The 15,967-nt window shown below is 44.7% G+C and overlaps 1 protein-coding gene across 3 annotated transcripts in view; it reads right to left on the bottom strand.

Moving 5' to 3' along the window:
• Positions 1-15,967, bottom strand: part of INSC (inscuteable homolog (Drosophila)) — a 133,987-nt gene that overhangs the window by 13,177 nt on the left and 104,843 nt on the right. For all 3 annotated transcript variants that reach the window (XM_011956266.1, XM_011956267.1, XM_011956268.1), the window contains 2 exons: positions 11,633-11,804; positions 7,428-7,606 (listed from right to left, as the gene is read on the bottom strand). In XM_011956266.1, coding sequence (XP_011811656.1) covers positions 7,428-7,606; positions 11,633-11,804 — 351 coding nt within the window. The remainder of the gene's footprint in view (positions 1-7,427; positions 7,607-11,632; positions 11,805-15,967) is intronic.

Below are 15,967 nucleotides of genomic sequence, written 5' to 3'. Positions count from 1 at the left end.
TATTTACTTATCTTTGTACTTTTTAAGATTGTGTTTGTGGGCTCAGTGAAAGGAGTTAGAGGAAAAAGCTGGGTTGGAAAGTTCCCCAAGAGGCATCGTTTGCACATTCTTATGAGGGAGGAGGTACATGGCCAAGTCCATGTCAGTTTAGTTTATTTGGCTATCTCTGGGCTGTTAGCAGGAAGTATGGACTCTATTTCCACCACACAGGGGCTGCGACGTCCCACCATCACCAGGCTGGCCTCTGAATAAAAACACTTACTTGACATGCAGATCCATGAAGGAAGGAGGGAAGGAAGGAGGAAGGGAGGAAAAGGGAGGAAGGGAGGAAAAGGAAGGAAGGAAGGACAAACTAGGAAAAGAAAAGGAAACCTTTGTCTTCGGCAACGGGTTCATTACACAGTAATTATTAGCCATGTCACAGGCACCACGTAGGTCTTTGTGTCAGACTAATTTAGATCCTGTTAATGAAAATTACTTCCTCCTTACAGAGCCTGTACCCCATGTGGTTTTCTGGAGGTGCAGATGAAGTATTCAATTAAGCACAATTTGAATAAATGCCAATTATGCCCTGCTTTGAGTCCCCCTTGTAAAACATCCATTTGTGCACCATAACACAGAGGGGAAAGAGGTCAATGTTTATCCTCACAGTCAAGTCTATGGGTGGGATTTTAGGGACAACTGTTTTACCTGGTTGGATACAAGTTAGCAATGCTGTCAGGGGGCAGAGTGCAGGAGCCAGGCAGTTTCCCCAGCCCAGGCTAATTCAGTCTTGCCTGATGATGTTCAATTAAGTTCTATTCCATCTAAGTGAAAGGGCACCATTCCCTCTGCAGTTGGTTGGTGAATCCAGAGGACATCACCCTTGAGAGAGGTCCTAGGTAAGAGGTCAGTATAATGTAATAGGTAAGCATGTAGCTCAACCTACATCTAAATCCTGGCTCTATCACATTTTGCTATGATCTTGGCCATGTTACCTAACCTTCTATGCCTTGGTGTATTCATTTTCTATTGCTGCTATAACAAATTATTGCAAACTTAGTGGCTTAAAATGACATGATTTTATCTTGCAGTTCTAGAGGTCAGAAGTTCTAAATGAGTCTTACGTAGCAAAAATCAAGGTGTTGAGAGATCTTCATTTATTCTGAGGGCTCTAGGGGAAAATCAATTTCCTAGTTTCTATTTTCCAGCTTCTGGAGGCTGCTCTCATTCTTTGGCTCGGGGGAGTATATCCTTCTGACCTTTGCTTCCTTAATCACCTTTGATTCTCTGACTCCGACCCTCTTCCCTCCCTCTTACAAGAACTTCTGTGATGACACTGAATTTACCTGGATAATCAAGGATAATATTCCTATGTCAAGATCTTAACTTAATCGCATCTAGAAAATCCCTGTCGCTATATAAAGTAACTTATTCACAAGTTTTGAGGATTATCATGTGGACATCCTTGGGGGCCCTACCATAAGAAATAAAAATAATTCAGCCAGGCACTATAGCTCATGCCTTTAATCCCAGCTACTCCAGAGGCTGAGGCAGGAGGATCACTTAAAGCCAGGAGTTTGAGATCAGCCTGAGCAATATAACAAGACTCCGTCTCTAAATAAGTAAATAAATAAAAGATATCTTTTAAGACCTGTATGGGCATTCAGTGAGTTAATATCAAGCACCCTTTGTTAAATAAAATAAATATGGTTCGCTCTGGGCAGGAGAACCTGAAAGGACTCAAGCCTTGACAGACTGTGTCAAAAAACACTAGCCAAGTAACATGCAGCACTCGGGGGGCTGAGCATCCGTGTGGCCAAGACACGCTGCTAATGTGAGATTCCTCCCAAAGGGGAGCCTGTACCACAGCAGGTCAACCTTTCAGCAAAGTGTGTATTCACTACCTTCTCTGGCATTTTCAAATTATTTTTTCTTTGGCCTCCAAAGAGATGAAAATTGAGGCAGATAGGAAATTGATCCAGGATAGCAGGGGACCTCCCATGTCACTGATTCAAGAAGAAATGCCCCTGTGCGGTAGGAAGGAGGTTGGTGAGGCCTTTTGATGTCAGCACACATGGAGGAGAAACACTTGTCTGCAGGCCGATGCAAAGGTGTGGACCAGGCCTGCCTCACATCCTAGCAGTGTCTCAGCAGTCCTCCCTCCATGCCACTTCCTCTACCAAAGAGCAGAAAGAATCCAGACAAGGACGTTGATTTGTAGAATTAAGGGATCTAAGGGAAGAAAGGTGTGGTCTCTTTGAACATACTTTCTTTTCCAAGGCCAGAGAGGCAAGAAAGCCCAGGAGAAGGTACAGCCCTCTCCTCTTCTGCTCTCTTTTGAGCCTCTCCCTCCTGCTGGCAGACATGGCCCAGGGCCCAGGGTGCAAGACCTGAGAGGGCTGGACAGGTGTGGAGACTAGGAGAAGGGCTCCTGCCTAGACCCAGAGACAAGCACATGGCCTCTTCTCTCTGGTACATGGGTCTTCTTGTTGACAGGACCAGCTTTCCCTTACTACTAAAGAGGCAAGACTGGAGGGCTAAGATTAAGGCTGAGGAGACCGCATGATAAAAGCCATAGAACTGTTTTGGATGTCAGTCCTGTACTGCTGGCGAATAGGCTGAAGGGCTCTCCTGGGTGAAGCCCAGCTCTCTCGCCCTGGGGATTACACGAATGTTGGGCTGTAAGCCCACAGTATTAGAGAGCGTATAAAGGTCAGACCATATTCTCTGTGCTTGGTTTGCCCTTGGCTCTGTAGGGAGGGGCTTCTGGAGCAGGTCAGGACAGGGTGTAGGGATCCTGGATTCATCCAATACTACACAATATCCCTGATATGGTTTGGATCTGTGTCTCCACCAAAATCTCACATTGAATTGTAATCCCCTATGTTGGAGGTGGAGCCTGGTGGGAGGTGATTGGATCATAGGGGTGGACCCTTCATGAATGATTTAGCACCATCTTCATGGTGCTGTTCTTGTGACAGTGAGCGAGTTCTTGTTGAAAAGTGTGAAGAACCTCCCCCTTCACTCTCTCTTGCTCCTGCTCCTGCCATGTGATGTGTCTGCTTCACCTTTGCTTTCCACCATTATTGTAAGTTTTCTAAGGCCTCTCCAGAAGCCAAACAGATTCCAGCTTCATGCTTTCTGTATAGCCTGCAGAACCATGAGCCAATTAAACCTTTTTTTTTTTTTTTTTACAAATTACCCAGTCTTAGGTAATTTATTTTTATTTTTATTTTTGAGACAAGGTCTGGCTCTTTCGTCCAGGCTGGAGTGCAGTGGTGCCATCTTGGCTCACTGTAACCTCCATCTCCTGGGCTTCCCAAGTAGCTGGGACTACAGGTGTGCACCACCATGCCTGGCTAATTTTTTTTTTTTTTTTTTTTTGTAGAGATAGGATGTTGCCATGTTGCCCAGGCTGGTCTTCAACTCATGAACACAGGTAATTTGCCTGCCTCAACCTCCCAAAGTAATGGGATTACATCAGGCATTTCTTTACAGCAATGTGAGAACAGTCCAATACAATCGCCACCACATTAACTATATTTCCTGACCCTACCTTCCTGTTCCAAAGCTTACATTCCCTGTCTCAGACACATCCCAGTCTCTGGTTCTGTTAGAGAACCCCGTCCCATTCATTATCGAGTATTCGCTTTGGTTCTAAGTACTTTACAAGCATTATCCCATCTAATCATCATAATGACATGAGGGAGGGAGCAAATGTTATTATTCCCATTTACACAGATGAGGAAATTGTGGCTCAGAGAGGTAAAGTGATTTTTCTACTGTCACATAGCTGGGAAATGGCAGAACCAGAATGTGAACTCAAATCTGTCTGAACTAAAAACCTTTGCTGTTTCTAATATGTCACATATGTACACAACAGAGCTTTATAAACTATAGAGAGATTTTGAGATGTGAGTCAAAAACGAAACCCCTAGTGGCTGGCATTTCCTGATAAATGGTATTCACAGTGAGGTCCCAGAAATGTTACAAAATCTGGTCATTCTAAAATGCCAAACAGATGAGGTATTATTGTGGGAAGTATATACTAGCACTCCTGCCCTTATGAAAGCAGTTAATTCCTGAAGGCCACAAAAAGTCAGGCTCAGTAAAAATCTCTATTATATATTAGACAAGATAATCAGGTCTCTTCCATCCTAGACTATCGCTGCTTGACAGACAGGGCAGAAGTTCACCAACACATTTGGAGGTAGCCCCTTTCCTATCTCCCCCTGTCAGATCTGTTGCTGGATTCCATGGACAGTATGGCTCCTGGAAAATAGTTCCTAGGCATGAAAGCGTAGGACTATCCAGGTTGCTTGTCAGACTTTTCAATGGCTGACCATATCGGCTGCAGCCCATGCCACCTTCTTGTAGATTAGCCAAAGGGGATAGGAGAGCCAATGTCCAAGGCTGCCCTCACCAACATCCACACCCCAAGGGTGGCTACAGGATAGGCATACGCAACGAGGCTTCTGTTGAACAAATTAAGTGGACCTGGCTTGCCAGGATGATGGAGGGGTTCTCATTGTCCAAACAGAGGTGGTCCGTATAGATCCAAGACCAAGAGGTTCCACACAGCATTGGCGTCATTGGCAGATTCATTACCGGAAGCCTCATGGGGCATTTAATCTCCTAAGTATTTCAGGGGGTGGTGAGCACTTCAAAACCTAATTCATCTTCTTTGTCTTCATTACAGAGAGCCCTCTGATCACCTTAATCCTCCCGCTGCCACAGGAAAGAGCCATTTGTTTCTTTAATGGGTGCACTTTCACTAGCTAAGTGGTTGTTCTGAGCCAGGGCAGAAGGTGAAGCCATCCTGAGGACAGTGGGGGACGTGCCTGGCTCAGACAGTGGAGTAACATGAAAAGGTGCTGACTCCAGGTGCAGAGAGAACTATCTGCTGGCAGCGTGGCCACATTCTCTCCTCACCCTGATCTCCTTTTCATAGGACTCAGTGAGGCTTCAAGAGGGGGCTAGTCATTCCTTGTGATAAGAAGCGGACTTCTACACATAGAGACACAGGACGTCCAAGATGGAAGAAGTCATGCCCATTTTACAGATGAAGGAACTCCTCTCTGGAGGTTCCCATTCAATGCTGTGTGCCACACATTCAAAGGCCAATTGTAATAACATTGACAGTGGCTTCCATTGATTTAATAGCTTCTATGTGCCAGAGTCTGTACCAAGAGTTTATATTTATTAATTTATTTAATTCTTATTTCAATTTTGTAAAATATGTATTATTTGTTTCCATTTTACAAATTAAGAAAGTGAGACTCAGAGTGAATTGCCCAAGGTGACATGATTATTAATAGCAAAAAAGCTTCAAACTCAGGTTGTCTGAATCCAGAATTCCTTGTCTTATTGCCTCACTACTGGATCTTGTATGAAATGACTAGAGTCAGCCACAGGAGAGGCACTTGAAGGTGAAGGCACCTAAAATTATGTCAGGTAGATGAGAGACCCAGCAACTGGAGGTATCTATCTGAAGAGAACAAGAGCATGAGTAAGGCAGATCACAAAGGGTAGGCCCTCCTGTCTCCCTCCCGACTACCAAGGGTAGACATGGGGCATGTCTCCCTCAGGAGTCAATCAGGCCAATAGCCAACCAGGGTACCACCACTCTATCTGTTACTGTCACACCTTGTCTCTATGGGGACTTCTCCAACTCTTAGAAGTAATAAGATTAGACTGGAAAGGAAGTCTGGAATCATACATATCATACATAGTTTGGAGGGCCAAGTTGAGGATTTTGGATAATTCACTACTCATGCTCTTCTTTGGAGCATCAGGTTTAAAAAGTAATGGTATTCACCATTTATTAAGAACTCAGTAGGGGCTAAGCCTTATATCAGGTCCTTGCATATCTTATTACACTCACCCTAACAATAACCCGGCAATGTAGACATTAATGTCCCAATTAATAGATGTGAAAATCCAACAACCAAGAGCCTTTGACTTGCTCAATGTCACTCAGTTGATAAATGGCCCAGGCAGGACCAACACTCAGTCTGTGGTTCAACAGCAGCACCAGCTCCTTTCTTCAAAGATAACAGCAGATGAGAGTCAAAGATCAAGGTCTAAGTCAGGATTTAAATTTAATCCTCATTTAAATGGTAGCCAGCTGCCTGCCAACCATTTAATTTTGGGGACATCCTCTTGAGCCAAAATATTCTTATCTATAAAATGGGGCAAATATCACCAGTGTCACAGTATGTTTAGAACCCTCATGTACAAATGCTTAGATACTAGAAAATTCTCTCCAAACAGGAGCTTCTATAGTCAGCCGCCCTTTTACAGGCGATTCTAAGGATAAGAAATAACTGACGAAGTTTGGGGAACTTCACCAAAGGCACCAGCTCTACGCTAGAGGCCTTAAAAAATCCTAGGGAAATACAGAACATGGATCATGCCCTCTGAGGAAGAAAATCACATGAAATAATTAAGAGGAACAAATGTCATTAGATAAGTCAACACTGCATTGTGAGGCATGAATTCTAAGAAAAGGAGGCAATTCCAGAGAGCCAAAACCATCAGGGAAGGCCTTCCTGGAGCTGCTGGCATGGGACAGAAACCAAAGCAGCTTCAGTTAAGAGATAAGGCTGGAAGAGGTGATGTTGTGGGGGCTAAAATGCAGACAGGGATAAGCTGAGTTGAGGATGAGAGGATCATGTAACTCAGAGCTCAGGTATTGGGAGGAATTTACAGACCACCTAATCTACCACCCCTACTGCTTGGTGGTGATGTGGGAGGCCAAGTGTGGCCAGAGGTGAAATGGGATAAAATTCTAGAACATCAGAGTTCAAAGAGCCTTTAAAATACCCCCATTCTATGTCTTCGAACACTTTTAGTAGTAAAACCCCTTTTCTACCAAAGAAAACCTTTCACGGAGCTCAAATATACACAGAAAATTATGACTGATGTAGAGGCTGAGGCCCCGAATGAAGGTTCTGCTCCAAGCCCCTGTTTCTCATAGAGGTAAAGAGGGAAGCAGTTCACTATAGGGTTCAGTGTCAGATGGCCACCAACATGACCAGACACAGACCTTCAGAGGATGTCTAGGCACCTTCCGTGGGTCTTTCTGTCTCCAAGAATAGGCAATCTGAACAGAGATTGAGGAAGGCCCTATAGTGGCTGGGATGGGCAAAGCAGGTAGGAGATCTCATAGAGAGGCTTCAAGGTCAATGAGAGACATGGAAAACATATTCCTTTACCTTCCTGCAGCATGTAAAACTCATAATGGGATGGGTAAAGGGGGTAGGAGGTCTCAAAAAGAGGCTTTAAAGTCAATGAGAAATGTGGAGAATATTTACCTTCCTATAGCATGCAAAACTAACAGTACCCCCATGCTTTCTCCCCTGCCTCAGAAACTAAGCACTGGCCTCCTAACCTCTGTCTCCATGGCCATGGGTCCTGGGCTCAGTGCCTTCTGGGCATCTTACCTGGTCCCGAGTGTAAGGCGTGTCCACTCTCTGCTTGTCACTGCAGGCTTCCAGGAGGACACGGATGGCGTTCAGCTGCAGGAGCATCTCGCAGGCCATTGTGTCAAAGAACGTGATGTTGGCAAGGGCCGCAGAGGCCAGCAGGAAGACTTCCCCTGATGAGGCCTCTTGGCACAGTTCTGGATGGCAACGAGAAAGAAAGTAACTTCCGTGCCAAGTGTTTTCATATCGGTTGTCTCATTTGGTTCCCACAGTAGCTCTGGGAGATCTTTTGAGCAGGTGTTATAATAGCCATTTTACAGATGAGGAAAGTGGCTACTAAGAGGGAACAGTATCTGTCTACACAGGTGGCAAATGGGATTTGAAACCTGGTATGTAACTCTACTCACTCCTTCATCCAATAAGTATTTATTGAATGAAAACTATGTGTCAGGCACCACTGGGGTCTTGGGATGGCATAGTGAACAAAACAGGTCAGGTCCTTGCCCTTGTTGAGCTCACACTCTACTAGTGGGCAAGAGAAAATAAACTTTAAAAAAATTACTATACATAATTACAAAGTCTGAGAAACACGAGGGAGAAAATAAACAAGTGCTAAGAGAGAATAACTAGCGGTCTGCTGAGGTGTGCAATAAAAGGTGTCCCTAAGAACGTGACTTTACAGCTGAGACCTTAAGGGAAGAAATGGGCCAGTCATAAAAATACTTGGGGAAACAGAATATTCTAGACCAAAGGAAAAAGAGATATAAAGCCTGTGAGTCGGGAAGGAGCTCCCAGTCCATTTGTGTCTCCGGTAATGCACACTAGCCTGCTGCTAAACTTGCCTTAAGGAAGAGACTAAAGGTGAAACAGAGAGACTATACCCCTCCAGCTGCCATCAACAGAGATTCGGTGCTTCCTTTCAGTTCCAGGATGAGGGTCATCTGGCAGCAAGAAAGTCCTATACCAAGTTTCTGAATGTCAGGCTCTTTATCTCTAATCCTAGTGGTCCTAGCTTAGCCCTACCAAATTCCCCCATTTACCATCTGTAATTGTAGTAAGGGCCTTTAAGGAGCAGAGTGACCTCATCCTTCCACCACCTGACACATCCCCCATGGGCTCCACAGAACCTGGAATGGACACCCACCAAAAGAGGAGGCATAGATGGGCTCTATCCATGGTGCTTCCCCCATTTCAGTGGACCTGACATCTGGCCCTCAGCTCCAACTTGGCTACCAATCAAGGTACTTCTCCAGTCCAGTCCCTCTCCTACCGATAACACCTCTACAAAACCACAGCAGGCAAGGCCATACTTCAGAAAAAGAGTCCCAGGAGAGAAAGGAAGTTCGGGAGACACAATTGAGCTATCTTCTATCCTGGTCCCTAGTTCTTGCCTCCAGACAGTCTATACTTCCAGGTTCTGATGCAACTTCCACCTCTTGGTACCTACCTGTGAATGCACACTCTGATCCCTACCTTTTAGTTTTAGTAGTAAAACCCTTTTTCTACCAATAACATTAGTCTAACACCTGCAGTGGGCCTTGCACTGTGCCATTAAATTCTGAATACCCTCAAATTAGAGAATGATTGTCCACATTTATAACTAGCTGAATCTTAGAGAAGCTAGTAGTAGCAACAGCTACCATTTATTGAGTGTTACTCACTGCTGTACATATTTTTTTACTTCATTACATCATTTAATCCTTATAACAATCACATTTTTATCACTATTTTGTAAATAAAGAAATTGAGGATTGAAATGTTAAGTGATTTGCCCCTGGTCTTATGGCCAGCAAGTAACTCTTTGAGGCTAGAATCAAATCCAGGTCTGCCTGACTCTGAAGTCGCCATTCTTTCTACACTCCAAGTTGCTTCTGGTCTCTCAGCCTCTTTGACTCATTCCCAGCAATGCTTCCACAGACATGCGTTTTGGTTCTATCAGGAAGGTAATGCCTCCCTCTGGGCAATGTTGCTCCCCACAGCCCAGGTTTGACCATTAGATAATTCAAACTCTTGATCCAACCACCCAGGACTGGAACAACAGATTAGCCAAGGTATTAACAACTCTGATTTCCTTTATCCAATGATTGCCCTATCCTCTGATTTTGGGGAAATCACTGGAGTCCCCAGACCCTTCCAGGCCACCTCCCTACATCCAAGGTTTTGGGTGAGTCTACAGAGCTCATCGGCCCACTTTGCTGTAAGATTCCTTCTAGGTCCTAACACTCCCCCTCATTCTCATTCAGTTGCTATTGCTGCTGACACAGCAATTAGTAACACAACCAACTAAGTGCCTTTTAATTTTGCTGCACATTTATTTGAACTACAGTCTGAGTCACCTGGGATGTGTTAGGAAGATTAAATTGAGGAGTCCAGTGACTCATTTATAAATGTTTCCAGGGAATGGCAAGAAGTTGGAGGGCTATTTCCCACCAAAGAACAGAGCTCTGGCTTCCTGCCCAGAAGATATCTGCTGAATCTCAGAGTGGACTATACAATGCGTCTTCATCAGGATGAAATAAATAGGAAGATTCCTTGGCTCCAGGGAGAAACCCAGCCTGGGCAGTGAAGCAGGAATGAATATATGACAATAGTGAAAGGTCACTTTGACTATATGTACTTTCATTTATTTGATAATGTTTATAAATTGAGAAATTTTCTATGAAGTTTACAATTTTTGTCTTATCTTTAAAAGTCTATGCCTTTCCTACATGGTAACAATCAACTGAAATTTACCAGTGACTACCCCTTTGGACAGTGCATGGACTTTTCAATTTGACACAGGACTCAAACACCTTTATTCTTCCACCTGGCTCTCTTCAGCAAATTTACGTTTCTTACTGGGCTCTGGTGGATGTTGAATATGAGACTCCTGGCCTAAGTGAGTCCTAGTGCTGTTGTGTGGCCTTGAGAAAGTAACTTAACCCCTCTAGGCTTAGATTTCTTCACCCAGAGAGTATGCTTGGAACTGTAGGGTCTCCTGAGCTCCCCCAAGCCAAGACTTTCAACAATGGGCTTCCATGTTTTCTCAATTTTGAATAAATGTGGACATTGGCAAATTGATTCCTCCCAGCCTGACCTGTGAGTACCACTGCCCCCATGACTAGAATCAACCACAAAGTCAACTTAACTGATGTCTCCTATGTGCAAAGTACTTGCAGATCTCCAAATTCTGGAGTTAGAAGGACCCTTGAGAGAAATGAGTTGCAATGTCTTGTTTATATTAGGAAAACTGTGAAGTGGGTTTTACAATGTGACATGGTAAGAAGTGAGTGGCGGGATCTCACACAGCACCGCCACAGGCTTGCTGCACATAGCCACTTGCATGGATAAGTGAAAAGCCTGAGTCCAAACCCAGGGTTCTGACTCCTAGCCCAGTGTTCTTCTGCCCCTAAGTTCGTGCTATTTCAGATATTCCCAGCCCTGACATGGTCACTCCAAGAGCTAATCCTAAATTTTCTGGTGAAATTAAGTTTCATTCCATTTCAATTAGATATAGATATAAAGAGAGTGACAGAGAAATAGAAACACAGATCGCTACTAGCACTAGCACTTTTAAAAGAAATAGGTGGGTCACAAAAAATTTCCTGGGGATTGTTATCCAGACTGGCCCTTTTAGTTTCTATAATTTAGCAAAGGAAAACTAAGAAAAGAGCATATTTCAGATACAGATCTATGATTCTCCTGCCAGGGGTACATATGTTTGAATAGGGGAACCTAGAGGAGTCAAAACTTTCAAGGCCCCATGATGTGAGACCAATGGTGGGATTTTCAGGCAGCAGGTTGTGGCGGGCTGGTGCTCTCTGAGAAACGATTTTCCCCAGTCATTACTCTCATAGTCACTGGGCACGAGGACTGAGACTTTAGGAAAAATGCTTATCAGAGTCTCTCAATCTGAGTATCTGAACCTCAAAATTTGAGGCACCACTCCCTTTCTGGGGCTTGTCCTGGACTCCCTTCTGAAAGGCCATTGAATCCCAAACTGACAGTAATTCAGGTTGCTTCTCAGAGGGCCACACACATTTTAATAGGAAACTCTTGACAACAGAGCTCATCAAAGCCTAATTCAGATCCATTAATGGTGGGATTTCAGCAAATGTGATCATCTATGCAGGAGATATTTGGGGTGCAATGAGTAGCAGATGGGAAGGCCTTCCTGGCTATTCCTGAAGACAATTGTGCCAAGGCCCTCTCTCCTAGTGGTCCCACTGCCCAGGGTAACTCACTGACGAGGGCTGTCACGATCTCCTCCATGCTCTCCATGAAGCTACTGAGGTGCTGGGTGACGGGCAGGTGTGGGGAGGTGACCTGGGCCACCACAGCCGCAGCCTCAGCCCGTGTGGCCTCTGAGTGGCTGTCGTCAGTCAGGATGTCGGCCAAGCACAGAACGCCATCCACCTGCAGATGGAGAGAGGGAGCTCCCCTGTGCATCCTGGGTGAACACCACTGCCCACGACATTAATGAGACAGATTCAGCGCCCCCTACATGGAAGCCAGCTCTGGCTTCCCAGAACAGCCCAGGACCCCAAGTGGAGCCAGGGACAATCCAGTGACAAGGCCCTCAGAATGACTCAAATTCTGGCACCTAGAGGCCTCTCCTTTGAGTCCAGCAGAGATCAGTAACCTTCCATGGGCCTCCTAGAGAGCAGACATCAAGTCAAGTGTCCAGAGGCAGGACCCTGGTCATTAACCACAGCAAATTGTCATAGAAAGAATAGTCACTTAGAAATCTCACATCCCCGACCTCTAATCCTGGACCCCTCTTCCTTGCTATGCAACTTGGCATTAGTCACTTAGCCTCTCTGAGATTCTGTTTCATCACCCTTCAACAGGGTGTTGTGGGATTGAAGAGATAAAGCAGGCAATGCCTGATCTAGAAGAGATGCTCAAGAAATGTTGGTTTCTTCCTCATATTTAGCAACAGGATGAGCTTAGTATTTCCTTCCCTATCTTGTCCTCCACCATCCTCCCCGATAGAAATGGGGCTGCTTCCCTGGAGGCCTTGCTTTCTGTGCCCAACCAGTAAGGAGCAAACCTGAAACTGGTGGGACATTAGTGCCAGATAAGAACATGTTTCCAACCTCTGCCTGGATCAGACCTGCTTTTGGCATGATAACAGCTTCTGCTGAGCATGTGCTTACAGTGTGCCAGGCACCATTCTATAGAGTGCACATGTTATTATACAATCTATTCCTTACAATAACCCTCTGAGGTCAGTATTATTATCCCCATTTTACAGACAAGAAAGCTGAGGCACAGAAAGGTTCATTGACTTGCCCCAGATCAAGAACTCTAAAAGCAGTGGGTTGGGCATTCAAACTCAAATGGTCCTGGTGTCAAAACCCAGGTTTTGAACAGGATATTATGCTGCCCCCTAAGAAGTGGCATCTGAGCTCAGACCTCAGCCTCCATCAAGGTCAGTACACAAAACTTGCTGGAGAAAAAGAGGGCAGGAGCTTGTCAAGATTAGCTCTGCAGTGCTACTGCAGCCCCTCAAATGCTCTGGGCACCAGCCTGCCTGGGGACCCTGCCACCAAGCACCAAGTCCTTCTCGGGTTGGGAGTGGGAGGTAGGGATGAGGCAGGGGAAGAAAAGGAGAGGTGGGGTGAGGAGCAGCCTGTGCTCATTCCCTACACCTGCCACAGACCTGAGGCTTCTGTCCCTACGTCTTCCTGCCACTCAGCTCCTGTGGGCCTCCAGAGGTCTGCATTTCGTTTGACTAATTACCACTACTGAGTTCTGTGCCTCCCTTAAATGGCTCTTGGGAGTTGTAAGGTCCATTAGCTGTGAAAGCCTTTGGCAATCTCAGACTCAGAGGAGATAAATGTGGAAACAGGAGCCCAGGGAACTGTCCGCAATAAAACTCACCTGGATGTGCTTAATAAAAGGGAACAAACAGCAGCCATGTGGTCCCTGGCAGAACTGGACTCATGCCAGGTGTTTAACTAACAGGCCTTCAGAGAGGGGCCTTGTTTGGGCCTAGAAAAGGGAAGGGAAGCAGGGGCTAGAAGCAGGAAGCAGCCCTATTGCTAACATAAGAAACCTCTTACCCCATCTGGCCTTCATCCCTTTCATCCTTCCAGCACAGATCATGCTCGTTGCTAAGAAGTTATAGGATCATTAGTGGGGAAATGTCTCTATCAATCCCGTCTCCTTAATCTCAACGTGGTTGCAGATGCTATCCTGGTTCCCAGCTCAGATGTGAATACCAGTCGGACCCAAACCAGTAACTTGCCCTAATCCCCAACACATGCTTGGAGATAGGCCAATCTGAACATACCAGAGAGGCCAAGGAGTTGATGGTTCCCAGGGTCTGCTGCCACCCAAGGTCTGGCTGCCAGGCCTGCTCCCTAGTCCAGACTGCTGCTCTGAAACCCCACTGAATAAAACATCCCTGACATATACTGCATGCCAAGCCTTGTGCTGGGAACAGTGTCCACTGCAGTAGGGGAGGTGATTCACATCTACAAATTACAAATGAAGATGCTCTACAGAGGGGCCTCCTGGAGGCTACCCTGACTTAATGTCCATGCCTCAGGTGGGAAATGTGGCCCACTTTGGGGCTCCCATGCCCAAGTACCTTTGCTATCATTGTCACATTTATCACACCAACAGGCTCTGTTTCTCCAAGTGAGGTCTGTGGACCAGCTGCATCAAATTCAGTGAGAGTTTCCTAAGAGCAAGTTCCTGTACCCCACCCAGACCTATTCCACCAGAATCGCCAGGGAGGCTTGAGAATCTGCTTTTTAACAGCTCCACAGCTGATTTTTATGTGCCAGCAATTCGGAAGAGTACTAATACTGTGTGATTCTCTGCTCCTTTGCTCCCCTGTTCCCCTGCCACCTCTGCAAGCCTGGGGACCACAACTTGTTAACTCCTGGCTGCTCCAGGTCTGGCATGTAGTAGGCCTTTAGTAAAAGGGAAATACAATAAAGTAAAATTTGACCTAATACTTAAGGACACACTTTATACAAGTAAAGCTAAAGGAATGGCATTGTAGATGGAGGAGCTATTGTAAGTAAAGGCAATTATAGGAAAAGATACCATTGGAGAAACAGCCAACATGAGAACTTAAATCGATTATTGACCCCAGGAAAGTGACCCCGTCCTGACGTAGACCCCAATTCCTTCACTGTCCTTTGGTTTCCAGAGGACCTGTGGAGTTGTCTATACAATTGCCAATTGCCCGTTGTCTTGATTCCCTTTTAATTTGTTTTATACACTTCAGATCTCTTTTGGTAACATTAATTATCCCTTCAAAAGGGAAATATATATATATATGTACATATCATATATATATATATATATATAGAGAGAGAGAGAGAGAGAATAAGTTTTAACAAATAATAAAATGAACACCTGTAGGTGTAGATGTATATGCCTAATATCCAGAAATTCTAGTCTTAGAAATAAAATCAAGAAGTCCCCTGCATACCTTTCATGATGTCATACCTCTGATTTCTCCTGCTGGATGGACCATTACTCTGAGTTTTATGCTTATTATTCCCTTGTTTTCCTCAGAGGTTTATTGCATGTATCCACTGTTAGTTTTATAAGATTTGTACTTGACATAAATGGTATGTTGAATAAAGCAATTTACTTTTCTCTCCAGTCAGTATTTGTTTATGAAACCTCTTCTTTTTGTTGCATGTAGCTATGATCAATTTATTCTCACTGTTGTATGGTATTTCATTATATAAATCAATTTCAATTCATTTATGCAATCTCCCATCGATGGGTGTCTGAGTGGCTTCCCAGTTTTTGCTATAATGGACAGTGCTGCTATAAATATTCTTCTAAATGTCTTCTGGTGAACATGTGCCAGTTTCTTCAGAGATCCCAATCTAGGAGTGGAATTCCTAGGGCATAGTGTTTCCACATCTTTAAAGCTAAATACATTAAATTTTAATATTGGTATTGCCAAAGTGTTTTGCAACACGATAGTAGTAATTTTTATTCCCACCAGTAGTACGTAATCACACTTAACACCAGATTCTTGCCAAACTTGCTATTGGCAGATTTTAAAATTTTTTTCAATTTTATGGCTATAAAAATTGTATTTTAACCTGCATGTCTCCACTTACTAATGAGGTGGAAAGACTTTTAATATCATTATTTTGCTTTGATTTGGCTTGTTTTGACTTTTGTTTTTTGCAAGTTGGATCTCCTCTACTACGAATTGCCTGTTTACTGTCTTTTCATAGGGGCCAAATTTTAATAGCGTTTGGTTCTGATGCAGCTGACCAGCCACTTGGTCTGCTGCCAGCAAGTTGATCTTCATATTCATTACCATCTCAGCAGCTCTTGCACAGCCCAGCTCACCATAGTAGGAGGTCACTCAAGCGCCCCACACCACTGGGTTCTAGGCTTCCCAGCACCTGAGGCAATCCCTGTAGCATCAGAACACGCACAGACATTAGAGTTGGGCCTATCCAGGTCTGAATCCTGCCTCTACCCTTTACTAGCTGAACAATTTTCTTACCTACTGATACAGTGTGGCTGTGTCCGCACCCAGATCTCGCCTTGAACTGTAGTTCCTGTAATCCCCACATGTCATGAGA

Source organism: Colobus angolensis, unplaced genomic scaffold, assembly GCF_000951035.1.
Source record: "Colobus angolensis palliatus isolate OR3802 unplaced genomic scaffold, Cang.pa_1.0 Scaffold412, whole genome shotgun sequence".
NCBI lineage: Eukaryota > Metazoa > Chordata > Mammalia > Primates > Cercopithecidae > Colobus > Colobus angolensis.
This window is presented reverse-complemented; position numbering and strand designations above follow the sequence as displayed.